Below are 16,230 nucleotides of genomic sequence, written 5' to 3'. Positions count from 1 at the left end.
TTCTTAGCATTGTGACCCTGGGCAAGTCACTTAAAACCCATTGCCCAGCCCTTATCCCTCTTCTGCCTTGAAACCAATACACAGTATTGATTTTAAGACAGAAGATAAGAGTTTTTTTTAAGTCCATTTTAATTTGATATTGAGTAATGTTAAAGATTTCGCACCATTATGGTTAGGGCATTTGTACACTCAATGTTTTGTGCAGTTCACAATCACTTACAGTGATAGGGAAGAAGATGCCCAAGCATCATGGCCAGAGGCAGGTGGCAAAATCACTGGTTAAGATTCATGGGGGAAGCAAGTAGCTTCATAAAGCAGACAGATAGGATTGACTTCAAAATGCACTGTTTTCAGGCTTAGGAAGTCTTGAGATGTTGAAGGAATTATTTACCAAACTTCATGCAAGCAGGTTGTGCCATTTCAACAGAAATCTGGCTGCATAGAATAACTTTAACAATAGAGTAGAATAGTTAGAAGCCAGATTGATTTGCCTCTCTTGAAGATAAAGACATATCTTGTCCTGTAGCAGTGTAGTGTGTGAAAGCTGTATCAGACTCATGGTCTTCCAAACAAGACTCACATTGTCAAATTTTGCTGCATGCTTTCCTTTGCCCTTCTTTTATTCTCCTCTGCCCTCAAAAGACTTTTAAAAGTGTCCAGGGCCATGATGATGCCCAGTTTTGCTACCAACTTTTCTTTTTTTCTGTTAATTTTTTCAATGTCTGCTTTCTTCCCTTCAAATTCTCATTGAAGCCTAATTGCATACCCCAGTCTGTAATTAGCTTATATATAAAGTTTAATTCACTATAGCTCTTTTGGAATTTGACTCAAATGGGCTTTGAAGTCTTACTAGAGCTTTGATCCCAAATCCTTAGCTTGGTGGTCATTGCCCCTGCTCAAAGGATTGCCATTTACTTTTTTTCTTCTCTTATTCTGAGACAGCTTTCCCCAATTACATCATTTGTGTTTGTTTGGCCATAAAAGCAACAAGGCATCATTTTGTTGCCATGCTATATTGTAGTGTGCAATTGATGTTCCTGGCCTCTCTTTGCTGCAATAGAAAGCTCACTGCTGGTCAAGGCATTTCTAGAATGATTTTCAGACACTAGTGGCAATGATGTGGAGATCTGAACTGCCAAATGTAAGGCACCAGACTATATACATCTGGGTGACCCTTCCTGACATTTCCCAGGAAATAGCTTCGAGCACATGTTAAGTAATTCAAACACATATTAATTTAAGCCACACACTTATATCAGCAAATTTCTCTAGTTCTGACTGCTAGGCTTTCTGGGTAACAAAAAGCAGCATATCTGGGGAAGCCAAAGGGTGCAATGACTAGTGAGGAGATAATGAAGTAACTAAACAAGGAGCAATACAAACTACTTAAAAAAAAATCAGAACAGCAGGGGGAGGTCAGATCCTGCTGGCAACAGAGGAAAGCAGTGGGTGATCTGTTTAAACTGCTTTCTACGTACCTGCAACCAAAACAAAGAATCAAAGAAGTAGGAAAAAGCAAAAGAACCAGACTGGAGAGGAGAAAATTAGGCTGCCCAGTTAAGAGCAGAATAGGAGGCAACCTGACCCATCACCCATAATCTTCTGATCACTTAGAGAGTTTTCCCTGAATAACAATTGTAGCATTGAGCCCCTAGCTTCTAACTTTGACAGCCTGTTTGTTTTAATTGGCCTTTGAATGAACTTCATTATTTATTAATGTATAATGGGCACTTTGGAAATTATAAACCCTTTCCCCCTCCTGGTTTATTGGCAAAATATCTGCTACATTTGTTTTGAGACTAACACATCCTAGGAGAACTCTTTCATAGTGATTTCCAAGTGGAGCTGTTATGGCAAGGGCTGTACTTTGGTCTAATGACAGAAGGATGGAGGGAATTAGTGATTTGCCTGACTTCTGTATATATTAGTGACACGTTAAAAAAATGACAATTTGCTGGTTTCTTTTCTTCTACTGTCTGTGCTTAATGTTAGAGGCAAAATTATACATACTATCTTAACAAAAAAAACCACCTCATTAATGAACTAACTGGTGAAATTTTTAGAGATTAGGGAAATTACAAGGAAAATAGATGAATGCTATTGGACAGACAGTGATAGGGAATATAATCCTTTATTCTTTAAGCCCTACCTATCATGAAGACTAATAGACCTCGAAAAGTTGATTAATTTGGTTTTCATTAATAATTTTGGTATAATTCCATATTTGGATCTGATTTATATTTTGTTAATTCAGAATAAAGGTTGTAGAAGGGTCATAATAAAGTTTATGTTATGAAAAATACAAGGAACAGTTTGTAAAGCTATGGAAAGAAATGTAGTTTCATTACATTCAAATTATATTTTTAACCTGACATAAAAGGATATTAATTAGAAAATAATAATAGATGGTATTCGGAGAGATTGAAGTGTAAATTAATGAAAAAATTACAGATACAAAGAAGCACTAAAACTTAGTTGGGAGAAAGCATATGTATAGGTATAGATCAGGCTCAGACACGTGTATATGTGTACCTCATATACATATATGAAGATATATACATAATATGTGTATATGCCTGATATATATGGATGCATGTGTATATATCTAGGCAACATATATTTGAAATACAAATGCTTTACATTCTTTTTGTTCATCTGATCCCAGTAGCATCTCAGTTCTTTCCTGATCCTCATATGGTGTGATTTCCATTCACCTCACAGTACTGGCTGTCTTTCCCTGAACACATTCCAGTTTGACAACTTCCTCTCTTGAAAGGTGGCACCTCCATTAGAACACATTAATCCAGATGTGCTATGAACTGGGCAAAGTACAAGGAGACTATCACTTTTCTTCTTCTGGATATCTTGCTTCAGTTTATACAACCCAAGATTTCATTAGGTTTTTTGGTTGCCATGTCACACTGTATTCTGGGGCCATCTGTGGGTTGGGACTTGAAAGAAGGTAGAACTTAGAAAAACTGCAGTAAAAGCTACAAGACATCTTTTTGTTGCCATTCTTTCTTGAAAAGGAGAAATTCACAGGCACAGTTGGATTATATACACCCATACTTTACACATATACACAAGTATAATATATACTATTTGTGTTTAAACTAATTAAAATCATTAATGCTGGATCTGAATGACTGAAAATTCTGATTTCAGTAGGATCTAAATAAACAAGGGTTTGTGTGTGTGTGCTACAATCTATCCCCCCCATTTAGACACATTTGCGGCAAAGAATTAGTTCTTGATTACTTAATACACTTTATGACATCAAATCTCTTTGTGTCCAATTTCCAGAGTAGAAATAATCATGCTGTATGTAATACTATCATGAAGGGAACTATCTTGTGAGCCCTTCTGAAGAAATTAATCACAGGGGTTGGAGGTGGGGAAAAAAGCACTAATATTAGGTCATTTCTACTGCTCCCCTAAGACCTAAAAGAGAAGGCAATTGCCTGCAGTCTAGTTTCCATTGATTTTCTACTGTCCAACTTCAAATACCTTTTTTAGTGAGATCTCTACCATTTCTCTGTGTGAAGGGACCTATCTGAGAGTTATAGAGTTTCAAAGTGCTTCCTATTATAAAGCCCCCCAAATTGTGGAGAAGCATCTTTTGTTTTTGTTGCAGGGGTGAGGAATAACCAGTTATTATTGAAAAGAAACATGAATTCAACTTAGTCTGTTTGCGAGGTGGTTGTGTAGAAAGGGTTAAGATTTTGTGCTGAAAATCAGAGTTTTTGAAAGTTCTCAGGGGAGCCCAACCGTTTTGTTATTTCGTGGACTTTGGCTCCAAGTCCGATTGTAACTGGATCCTGGGACTCAAGTCAGTTGCCCCTTGAGTTGTGCGAAATAGGAGAACCAATAAGGAAAAGAAAGGGGAAAAAAAAGTGGGCTCAGTGAACGAGAAAGGGGGATGGGTGGCAGGGGGAGAGAAGAGGTAGGAAAAAAGAGAGGGGGCGGGGAAGGCCGAGTGACTAGAACAAGGCGCTGAACGAAAATAGAAGAGAAGGGTGAGCCTGACAGGAGAGGAAAGATAAAGCGAGAGTGAGAAATAGACAGGGGGGCAGGACCAAAGAAGGAGGATGTGGGACTGAGGGTTTGCAGAGCTGCAAAGCTGTGTGTGACGTTGCGCTGAGCAGCATTATCAGCAGAGGATCCTGGCTGGGAGGAGACCTGGCAGAGTCAGAGGAGGGGGCTGCAGCCCCAGGACGAATGGGTAGTTGTGCTCAAGGTTGGATGGCTAGACTCTGCTCCTCTGTTGCAGTCCTGTGAAGCTGAGAAACCCAGACTGTGGCGAGGGTGGAATTTCCCTCCTTCTCTTGTCCTGTGTCACCCCAGCCCTGTGCAGCATGACCCCCTCGCCCCGCCTCCTAGCCCACCAGCAGTAGCTAGAGCAGAGGAGCTATTGATTTCTGTTCCCCTGAACAGGGCGTATTGGGGAACTTCGCCTCCACCTGCGGAACGGCTCCAGGGAGGAGCGCGTACGCCTCTCCCAGTCGGATGAGGGGTTTGGAAGAGGGCGAAGGACATGAAACCAAGTCCAGCCGTGACCGCGAAAGAACTGGAGCCACAGACGCCCCGAGGAGAGCAGCGGGCGGTGGAGCCCGAGGGGCGCTGGAGGGACAAGGGCGAGGCAGACACTGAGCGACAGCGCACCCGGGAGCGGCTAGAGGCCACGCTGGCTGGTCTGGCGGAGCTGGAGTTCCTACGGCAGCGGCAAGAGCTGCTAGTCCGCAGTGTCCTCCGAAGTCCGGGGGTCGTAGCCGGGACTGGGGCCGGGGCCGGGGCCGGAGCCGGAGCCGGGGGCGTGGCGCCGACTCGGGCTGGGGAGCTGCCGGCGCCAGGAGAAGCTTCCCAGCGCAGTCGCTTGGAGGAGAAGTACTTGGAGGAGAACATCTTGCTGCTGAGGCAGCAGTTGGTAAGTAGAGCTTCTGGGAGGAGACCCTAGGGTCCCCGACTGTAGTTTTCGGGACTGAGGGGGTTTACTTCGAGTTGCACGAATTTTCATTGTTAAACACTCTATCCGCTTTGGCTTGGGGATACCAAGACAAAAAAAAATTAAATTGTCCCTGACTTCAAGGAGTTTTACAGTCTCTTACAAAGACACTCTCCTCCCCAAACCAAGGTGTCCCCTTCTCTCGGTCTTCTCTCCCTCTTTCTTCCCCCACCCCCGTCTCCCCCGCCTCCTTCGACAGCGCCCAGAACGCACCCTCCGCGCTCTCGTTTTGGTGTCACTATGTGTATGGCTGTGCGCGCGCGTGTGTGCATTGTGTCTGAATCAGGTGAGGGTTAGAGTTGGGGCTAATTTCGGTACACCTCCATTCTAAGGCTCTGCATCTTCTCTGCTTCATCTGGTTATGACCTTCAGCTTTCCTTTTCCTTTCAGCTAGGGAAAGCCATCTAAATGCTTTGGGGGTGGGGAAATGGAAAAGCTCTTCCCTAAAAAAATTCATTTGAAAGTCTTGTGAGTTCTCTTCCTTTTTCTTTTTCACTCACTTTGAAAGGTAATAAAAGTCAAGACTCACTTGGTGTGAGTAAAATTTTCAGCCTAAATGATGACTTTTTTTTTTTTTAAACCATTAAACTGAAATGACCTTAGGAAATAGTTCGATTGATTCATTGTCATTCCCAGAACGCTTTTCTGCTTCTCAGATTTTGCAATTGGTCTGAAGCTTAATTTCAGATGGAGGCTCCCTTGCATAATGGAACTAAAACTAAATGCAACTGATGTAAATGAGTGGGAATAGGTGGCGCCCCTCCCCCAAGGGACACTATTTTATATCTACTGTACTCTGAAATCCAATTGTGATTTAAAGGGGCGGGTGAGAAAAACCTTTATCGTATTAGATTCTATCAGAATGGACCATTTTAAGCAGTCTTCATTAAGGGTGGAGAAAAAAAAACCCCAACAAGGGGCATCGATTAATTGCTTTAACCCAGCCACATAGCAATGGCGGAGTCTTTTGTTTTCACTGCCCTCAAAATGTAGTTTGGGAAACGGCAACTAAATTCTCAAGTGAATTCCCCTCTCGATAACTATGCTGAGAGATTAATGGCCAGCACAAACAAGGAGGTGCTGTGGAGTCATTTGTTGCCATTTAAGGTTTTTTGTTTTTTTTTTTTGGTAACTTCATGATTCTTATTCACTCATCAATTTCCCCTAAATAAATATCTCCATCAAATGATAATGGTTTGTGTCCCAAAGCTTGAGCCTATGGATATTCAGGAAGAGCACTGAATATTCATGCAGTTTTTTTAAAGTGGAAAGATATATAGCATAGCCTTACCCTATGTTCCTGGCATGGCTTTTTTATAAATATATTTTCTTTGGCTGAAGACCGAATTTGGATATGACACTAGTTTGGGCTAATTTCGGTTGGTCATGCATGTTTAATGCACTGTGCTGTGCAAATAGCATTTTTATCTTCATAAATAACGAAGTCACTTTTTATGATCATAAATGGCACATGCTTATTGTCTGATCCAGATGAGTGGAGCATTCACTATATCGAGAGAATTCTAGCTTAGCCAATGTTTGTGATACTATTTTAATTTGTACACTTGACATTCATGATTTGAACCAGATGCCATCTCTGGGTTGTATTTTGTTTTTCTGGCAGGGCACTAGATGGCAGTGATGAGTTAGCAGAACTGATGCTTTTTCACTTGGGAAATCTGAACTAGTTCAAATTCTCCCTCTCAAACCCAAATTCTGCCAGGGCACACTGTACTGGGCACTAACTAGAGTTAGTAGTTTCTCATTTTCAAAGGCACTTATACCTATTGTGCCCAATAGAACAATCAGCAGAGCTTTATATAGGCAAACCAGAACTAGACCATAGTTCCTGAGTTCATGTTATAGTGTATAGTGATCTTAAATTAAGTTTCTTATAAAGTAATTTATTTTCTATGATTCTTTATGAATAAAGTATCAAGTTCTCAATTTTTGTTTTTCTATTTTCCATTTAACTTTTTAAAGAAGTAGCTTGAATCTAGTAGTTAAATGTTAAAGACATTAGTTGTATACCCAAAGCTTTTGTATATGACAATACATTTTATTCAAATGTATAAAAATAAAATGGAATCTAATGTGCTTCAAAGGATACTTTGGAGGTTTTTGTTTATTCCCATTCTCATGGGTAAATTTTTGGCCTTAGAAAATTGAGAACTGATGTGTGAGATGAGGTAATTTTAGTATATGTAACAGAACATCTGTTTCTCACTAATGTGTCTTAATTTTATTTTCTTTTTTCCACCTCAGAACTGTTTGAGGAGGAGAGATGCTGGTTTATTAAACCAGTTGCAAGAACTAGACAAGCAGATAAGTGATTTAAGGTTGGATGTAGAAAAAACATCAGAAGAACACCTGGAGACAGATAGCCGTCCTAGTTCAGGTAAAGCTCCTATGCTTTATATTAACTGATTATATTCTTGTGCTATATACTAACTGATACGAATGTTCTTTTTTATCAGCTTTTCAAGACCTGTCAAACTATAATAGGTTTGTATTTCCCATGCAGAAAAAGAATAACTTACCCATCTTTTTTGAAGGAAGGAAAAAAATCCCCTAAAATTAAAAAAAAAAATAGTGACATTGATCAGAGTGAATTCTCCAGTTAAAAAAAAATAAGGCTTTTATTTAAATTTCTGAAAGAACTTTCCTTCTTTGAAATGTGAGAGAGTCAGCAGTAAGCTACAAAATTAGTCACACTTCAACTTCCTGAGACAACTTCAAAAGTTTGTTACCATTTGGTTCACAAAATGATTTTAGTTAACTCCCTGCTGTCCTCTCTTGAACTTTTTTTTTCTAACTCCTGATAATAGTAAAGACCAAGTGACAGACATGTATGAGTTTTTCTATTTGTACATTTACATAGTGCCTATTTCAGTATCCATTTCATCTCTCACTAAGTATGAATGGAAGGGACTTTAAAAAAATAGAAGGAAGGTCAGCTTGTGGATAATAGCAACTACAAGGCTGTTTTTAGAATCTACTTTCCATCTGATTTTCCAGAGTTCTGAGAAACTGAAACAGATATGTAAAATTAGAACATGAAATCCAGTGAACCTAAGTTCACCTTCAAACCTTCTCTTAACTTTTCTAGGAGATTAGTTATTTCCTTTTAAGTAGGAAATGTGTAGGTTGCTCAAAGCAGTCTAATTCCAAATGGTGTTTGTATTTTTAGGGTTTTATGAGCTGAGTGATGGGGCCTCGGGATCACTTTCCAATTCCTCTAATTCCGTCTTCTGTGAGTGTTTATCCAGTTGCCATTCCAGCACCTGCTTTTGTAGCCCTTTGGAAACATCCTTGAATATCTCAGATGGACACCCCAAATCTGCAGGTAAGATTTTAGACTTCGAAGGGACAATTAGAGAATGTCTAGCCTCATGGTCCTCAAAGGGTATACAGTAGCACGCTAGTATATCTCATACTTTATAAAATATGCCATAAAACTCTTCCATAGTTTCTGAGACTTCCACATTCCCTTGCTTTTGTCTCTAGTTGCCTTGCCCCTCTATATCTTAGAGTCTCTATATTCCTTTTTTCTTGGTATTGGGAAGGTAAGACTAGTATCTCTATCTGGGAATCACATTCCCCTCTGTTGGATTAATTTTTTTGGCAAATAAAATAAGAAGGAGTTGAGACAGGGGAGGGAAAAGAGAAGAATTCCAAGATCCAGGTTATAGGCCTAGAGATCCTGCTTCCTGGAAATTCTTCTTTGCTGCCGACTTAAATGTTCAGTACTATTTGATTCCTCGTGGCAAATATGTTGACAATGAGTCAAAAGTTTAAAATCTAGGATCCAGCTCCAATCTGTTGCTTTACAAATAGTGGACAGAGTGAATAGGTCCTGGGTCCAGCAGAGATGGAAGGTCCTGGATTCAAATCTCAGACCCTAGCTATGTGACGCTGGGCATGTCACTTAAACCTGTTTGCCTACCCCTTGCCCCCCTATATCTTAGAGTTGTTACTAGGACAAAAAATAATGGTTTAAAAAATAATCATTTGAGACCTCTAGGTTGAGACTCTCATCTAGGCATGAGATGACTTTGCCTAGGTTACACAAGTAGAAAATTTGCAGGGCTGGGACTAGAATGCAGGTTCTCCAACTCAAGATACTTTTTAGCTGCATCATGAATGGCAGTAACAAATAGATACAACAGTATCTGAGGCTGAATTCTCATATACGAAAGATAGGGCTATTTGTTACAAATCAGTAGGTGATTGGCCACTCCATCATAGCATATATTTAACTTGTCCTATAAATTCAAATTCTGGATTATCTCCAGAAATGTTATACCAGTCTTGGAGGTCTAATATTAGAACTTCAGGTTCTAATTAGTTTGACTATTTCTCCTAAATTGAAAGATGATATAGAGGGTATCCAGGTGGGCTCAGTGGATTGAGAGCCAGGCCTAGAGGCCAGAGGTCCTAGTTCAAATCTGGCCTCAGACTTCCTAGTTGTGTGATCCTGGGCAAGTTACTTACCCCAATTGCCTAGTCGTTGCCATCTTTTGTCTTGGAACCAATATATAGTGTTGATTCTGAGATGGAAGGTAAGGATTTAAAAAAGAAAGGAAAAAAGATAATAGAGATGACTGATGCAGTCAAATCTAGAGCTGGAAGATTTCTCATTTCAACCTCCCCCTTTTTTACAGATGAGAGAACTGAGGCAAAGTTACTCAGGCTATAGAAGGTGGCAGTTAGGACTTGAATCTGTTCATTCATCAATTTAGGAATGAAGTTATTATTAAGTTAATCTTATCCATCAGTGAAGTGCTGAGGGTTGATTTGTTGGTTTGTTTATAGCACTCAGGGGATCAGTAGTTCCATTATGTCTCTCTGAATCCTTTGGCTCAAAAATTTGCTCCTTTATAGACTTCCCAGAGGGAACAAAAGTGTGAAAGATGCTGTTCTGTCTCTGGGTAGAGAGTAGAGAAAAGTGTGATGTGCAAGACTGTGATAACACCTTTGCAATTTAAAAAACCATTTTCATGTGTACTGTTTCCCTCATTGGTACACTCATGGCATTTTCTTCATGGTTCCTTCCATGTTCCCTCTTATCAGCTCCAAGTCAAGAGAAAAGGCAATGCAGAGACTATATTCCTTGGCTTTATGGATAAGGACAGTAATATGGTGCTATATTCTCATTCTGACTGCAATACCTATTTGAGGTTGAATTCTCATATATGAAAGATAGGGCTGCCTGCTACAAAGCAGATATGACAAAGGTAATTGAATGGCTTCTTTGTTTGAGAACAGTGTATTCAGTCCCAATAGTTTTATAGAAAACAAATTTGTGTTATCTGAATTGGCTATCTCATGCTGCCCAAATTGCACAGTTCCATTCTGTACAAAACTGTTCTCAAAGGAAAGTTTTATAAACCTATTAAAAGCAATTTGTACAAGATTAGATGATTTCCTTGGAAACTGATTAACTGTCTTCCCCTATCCCCCTAAATAAATCCCATGGAAAAATCTCATAGTCACGTAATTTAGAAACAATGGAACTTACTAAATTAGATGAGGATCTAGGAACTGACATCTTTTCTGATGTAATTTTTCTTTAAAGTGAATTTACACCTTGAAATTCTTTTACTCCTCAAAAGTGAGAAGGCAGGAATAAAAGCTGTTTTCAGAGCATTTTATAATCATATTTTAAGGTAGTGTATAATAGGGATATTGCCTATAGAAGAGATGCAGGACAAACATCTCAAATAGATAATTTTTCTTTTTAGAGTACCTAAAATAAAAGGGGTAGGAAGTATATACTTGCTAATTGCTAATAAGCTTTTGTCATATTTCCCTTAAATTTGGGCAGTTCTATTAGTACTTCTGAAAGAAGAAAAAGGCTTTTCTTCTGTTAGAGTAGGAGAAAACACCTCCCCCCCAATTTAAGAATAATAGGAAGGGGCAGCTAGATGGTTGGTGGATTGAGAACCAAGCCTAGAAGCTGGAGGTCCTGGGTTCAAATTTGGTCTCAGACACTTCCCTGCTGAGTGACCCTGGATGAGTCACTTAACCCCCATTACCTAGCCCTTACCACTCTTCTGTCCTGGAACCAATATGTAGTGTTGATTCTAAAATGGAAGGTAAGGGTATTAAAAAAGGAAGAAAATTCAAAAGAATAAGTAATATTGCAATAAATTACAAAAGTAAAGTAACAAAATAGACTTGGGTAAGTCACTTAACCCCCATTGTCTTGCCCTTACCATTCTTGTGCCGTGGAAGCAATACTTAATGTTGATTCTAAAATGGAAGGTAAAAGTTATTAGAAAGAAAAAGAAAATAAAAGGAATCATGGGAAGTAGATACAGTTTTGATTTTCAGATGTTGTTCTTCAATACAAAGAACTTCTAACTGGAGGGAACTTGAATTGTTCTTGAGCAGTGATAATCTTGAATCTCCAGATAACTAGGAGGCAATTAAAATATTATTTTGTTTTGAATTAATTTTATATTACAGAAAAATATTGATAATGCATTACTATAGAAATAAAGAAGATAAAAATGATGAATAAAGTCAGAAATGTTACATCTGAATTGTTGGTGGTTGTTGGAAATTCAGCTTTGATCAAGCTTTTCATTATTAGTTATTAAGGGTTCTTCCTTCCCTCTAAAATGTTGAAAATTATACTGTCAGGAAGCAATTATCTTAGCCAAATTGACATTTTATTGTAGAAAGTTGTAAGTCACAAAATTTCATGGTCCAGGTCCATCTTGGGCCAAAGATACTGAGATCTGAACCACCCAAGTTTTGTAGTCTAAGCAAAAGAGTCAAATCACACAAACACACCCCAGAAAGGGGACGGGGGAAGGATCAGCTGAATGTTTCTTCTGCAGAGGAGTGGGGCAACCAAAGTTTTGATCTTCTAAAAGGCTTCAAGAAAATAAGTTATATTGTGGGAAAATCCAATGTAATGGACTTTGCTACTAGTAGCAATGCAACAAGCTAAGACACTCCCGAAGGACTTATGTGAAAGAATGCTATCCACATTGAGAGAAAGAACTATATGAGTAGAAATGCAAAAGAAAAACATATGACATCACTTATCACATGTATATATGGGTATGTGATTTGGGGTTTAGGCTTTTAAAAAAATCCCTATATTAAAAAATGAATAATATGGAAATAGGTATCAAGTGACAACATTTATACAACCCAGTAGAATTGCTTGTTGGCACTGAAAGTGGGGAGGGAATTGGGGAGGAAAAGAAAATGAATCATGGAAACATGGAAAAATTTTCCAAAAAATAAATAAATAAACCTTTTTTAAAAAAGAAGAAAATAAAATTTTCTTGGGGCCAATTATGTCAACTCTGTTCCCTATATGGTAAAAAGCCAAGGTCACTGTACCTTCAAAGTCACCTGAGGTGTCAGAAACTTCTAGTCTTAGGAGCATCTGGACACATTCCAGGACGCTGAAGTCACGCACACAACTCCCCTTGACAAAAATATCTTGCCAAGGCATTTCAGAGGATGTTCTTTATTATTTTACTTACAATATAATTATTCATTACTGATTCTCATATGCAAATTATTAAATCAACAATTTTTACTTACTATTATGTCTATGGTTACAATTTATCATTATACTACTGGGTATCTAATAGGATTACTTGTAGAGAATATAATTCTAAAAAGCCGTAAAACAATAAATATAAACTAATTAAAGATGCTTAACTAGTTTACATTTACAAAAACAGATAGCATTTTTTAAAGACCACTGTATAAGAAGTTTTTTAAAAAACAATATCAGGGGGCAGCTGGGTTGCTCAGTGGATTGAGAGTCAGACCAAGAGACAGGAGGTCCTAGGTTCAAATCCAGCCTCAGACACTTCCCAGCTGTGTGACCCTGGGCAAGTCACTTGACCCCCATTGCCCACCCTTACCACTCTTCCACCTAGGAGCCAATAAACAGAAGTTAAGGGTTTAACAAAAACAAATAAAAAGCAAGATCAGGGACATATGCAATTGGAAAGGAGGTAGAGCTGGTGATTGAGAGAGAAGGGATAACAAATGATGGAGAGTCTGAGTGTGGCACTGGTAATCATGAAGGTCTTCGAGGAAGCCCTTGTGTGCATTTTGTGCCAGAACCTCTATTAGAGAGGATTCAGGAAAAGACAAGGGCAAGAATTTACTTGGAAGAGAGAGTTTGGATGGGTTGAGAAAATCTACTAGCAGGAGTGCCTGTACTAAAATCATGCATATATCAAAGTGTCACAATTGAAAATCTAAAGAAGCTGTTGTTATAATTTGTTGTTATAAATGCTGAGATTTTGGTAAATTGCCCATTTTTCATGATTTTCTTTGTGACAATTATTCCTGAATAACCTAATGCTAATTAGAAGGATTGTTCTTAAGAAAATGCAAAAGAAGGGGCAGCTAGGTGCTTCTGTGGATGAGAGCCAGGCCTAGAGATGGGAGGTCCTGGGCTCAAATCTGGCCTCAGATACTTCCCTGCTGAGTGACCCTGGATGAGTCACTTAACCCCCATTACCTAGCCCATACCACTCTTCTGTCCTGGAACCAATATGTAGTGTTGATTCTAAAATGGAAGGTAAGGGTATTAAAAAAGGAAGAAAATTCAAAAAAATAAGTCATATTGCAATAAATTACAAAAGTAAAGTAACAAAATAGACTATAAGCTTCCTGAGGGTAGAAATTGTTTAATAGGTTTAAAAAGTTGTCTTTTTAAAAATGTAAAATTAAATTTTTCGTCTCTACCTAAAAAATAAAGTGAGGGCAGGGAAAATAGTGGACATTCATTTTCCAGAGTCCTTTAAAAGAAGAATTTCCACCCCCAGCATTTTACAAGCATTTACAAGTATGAAATATTTTGATGTAATCATTGGTGTGTGTGCAACATTGTCCATGAATCATATCTTGAGATTTTTAAAAGTATTATTCTCTGGACTTCAAAAAACTTGTCATAGCGTCATAATAGAGCTAATCAACAACATGTTTTTTGTTTTTTTTTTCCTCTTCAGATCTCATAGGATGGTTGGACCACAAAGAAGGCCAATGTGAAGACCAGGCATCACGTGATGTTTGCCGTTCACTCGTTATACCACAGTCTAATTCCCTTGATGTCATTGCAGAAGTGAATCCGAAGTATCAATGTGATTTGGTATCTAAAAATGGGACCGATATCTATCGCTATCCAAGCCCGCTTCATGCTGTAGCTGTACAGAGTCCAATGTTTCTTCTTTCCATGACCAACAACACCGTGAAAGATGAAGAACAACTTGGTGGCAGTGCTAATGAGGTTTGCATTGGCTCAGAACTAGATTCTGTCAAATCAGATAATTCTTCCCTTCCACAAAACAACTCCACGTCTGTGCCCTATCCTGCATCCAATAAGAAAATAGATGGTTATATCTTGAGCCTAGTGCAGAAAAAAACACATCCTGTTAGGACTAATAAGCTGCGAACAAGCGTGAATGCTGACCCCACAAAGGGCATTCTGAGGCATGGGAGCGTTTGTGTCAGAGCGACTGGCGGAGTTACACACAGCAACAGTGTTAACCTTAAGAATTCTAAACAAGCCTGTTTGCATTCTGGTGGAACAACCTCTTTGGAGAATGGTACTTTTTCCCCACTGAAGCAGTGGTTGAAAGAATCAAAGGGAGAACAGCTGGAAAGCCGGAGGATTCCTGTGTCTGTGGGCTGCCTGCCAAATGCAGCCACTGAGCATCAAAGCAAGCACCTGCCAAAAAATGTCAAGCCAGGCTCCCAGGAGTTTGCGTGGTGCCCTGTTTCTGGGGCAGGGGATTCCCCTAAAGAGAATGGTCAGCTCTTTACTGCCTCTCCGAAAGAAAGTCCTGGCCGAGGCCCAGCTTTCCAACAGGAGAACAAAGTTGTACAGCCGCTGAAAAAGATGTCACAGAAAACCAGCTCCCAGGCGGCTCTGCCCGCAATTCCTCCTGCTGTGCCTCCTCCGCCCCTGCCTTCTTCCCTGCCTATTGAAGAAAGACCTGCTTTAGATTTCAAGAGCGAGGGCTCTTCTTCCCAGAGCTTGGAGGATGGACTTCTGGTCAATGCTCAGTTTATTCCAGGGCAGCAGCAGAGTAGTAAGTTACACAGAGCCAACAAAAACGTCCGAATTCTGAAGAGCTCGACCCTGAAGCACAGAGTCCATGGTCTTAATGGGTTGGAAAGTGGCTTACAGACTGTGAGGGAAAAAAGCAGAGCTGTGAGCAAGAAGTGTCATTTCCCTGATGACTTGGATACAAATAAGAAATTCAAAAAAGGCTCCTCCAGAGGGAAGAAGGGGGGAAACTCCCAGGCGGAGGCTGGTCTTTCCAGCAGGGTTACAGGGGGTCTCCACAGGCCAGTCACCAAGCTCCACGGACACGGACACGGAAGAGAAGCAGTCGTGGCCAAACCAAAACACAAGCGAACAGATTATCGGCGGTGGAAGTCATCTGCTGAGATTTCCTACGAAGAAGCCTTGAGAAGGGCAAGGAGAAATCGCAGAGAACCTGTGGGAGTCTATAATCAGGTTTCTCTTCCATATGTGAGCCCCTACGCTTATGTTGCTAGTGATTCTGAGTATTCTGCCGAGTGCGAGTCCCTGTTCCATTCCACTGTAGTGGACACCAGTGAAGATGAACAGAGCAACTATACCACCAACTGCTTTGGGGACAGCGAGTCAAGCTTGAGTGAGGTGGAGTTTGTGGGGGAGAGCACCACCACCAGTGACTCTGAAGAAAGTGGGGGGTTGATTTGGTCCCAGTTTGTCCAAACTCTCCCTCTCCAGGCAGTCACAGCCCCGGCTCTTCATGACAGCCATGCAAAAACTTTTGTAAAAATTAAGGCCTCTCATAATCTCAAAAAGAAAATACTTCGTTTTAGGTCTGGTTCTTTAAAGCTGATGACTACAGTTTGAAGCAACTTTTTGGTATGGAATATGTATGTTCTAGTTACAGAACTTGTTTTTTTTTTCTTTTTCCCCATTTGGTGCAGCTTTTTTTGTGCTTTTATCAACACTTAAAAAACAAACAACCTAAGGTAGATGATGTCATCCTCATACCATGTGTGGATGTGAGTGCCTTTAAGTGGAAAATAAAGAATGTCATAGTAGGAAGAAATGAAAAGACTATAGTGTTCATGGTGGTAACATTGAATGTTTAGTATCAGATGGCTTTATGTTTTTCATCTGACTCTCTTAACTTGAATTCATCTAGGAGTGCTTTTTATCCCAAGGCCATGTGGATGGA

The 16,230-nt window shown here is 39.7% G+C and overlaps 1 protein-coding gene across 2 annotated transcripts; it reads left to right on the top strand.

Moving 5' to 3' along the window:
* The first annotated feature begins 4,534 nt into the window (after positions 1–4,534).
* DACT1 (dishevelled binding antagonist of beta catenin 1) lies at positions 4,535–15,902 on the top strand. 2 transcript variants are annotated; one of them, XM_044662030.1, is made up of 4 exons: positions 4,535–4,924; positions 7,268–7,400; positions 8,193–8,348; positions 14,110–15,902. In XM_044662030.1, exons 1-4 carry the CDS (start codon positions 4,535–4,537, stop codon positions 15,897–15,899), a joined length of 2,469 nt encoding a protein of 822 aa, XP_044517965.1. In that variant the 3' UTR covers positions 15,900–15,902. The 2 variants fall into 2 exon arrangements, with proteins under 2 accessions (XP_044517965.1, XP_044517964.1); XM_044662029.1 differs by having other exon boundaries at positions 13,999–15,902.
* Positions 15,903–16,230: the final 328 nt, after the last annotated feature.

The sequence above is a fragment of the Gracilinanus agilis genome, chromosome 2 (assembly GCF_016433145.1).
Source record: "Gracilinanus agilis isolate LMUSP501 chromosome 2, AgileGrace, whole genome shotgun sequence".
Taxonomy (NCBI): domain Eukaryota; kingdom Metazoa; phylum Chordata; class Mammalia; order Didelphimorphia; family Didelphidae; genus Gracilinanus; species Gracilinanus agilis.
Note: the sequence above shows the minus strand (reverse complement) of the source record. Positions and strands in the feature narration are given on the sequence as shown.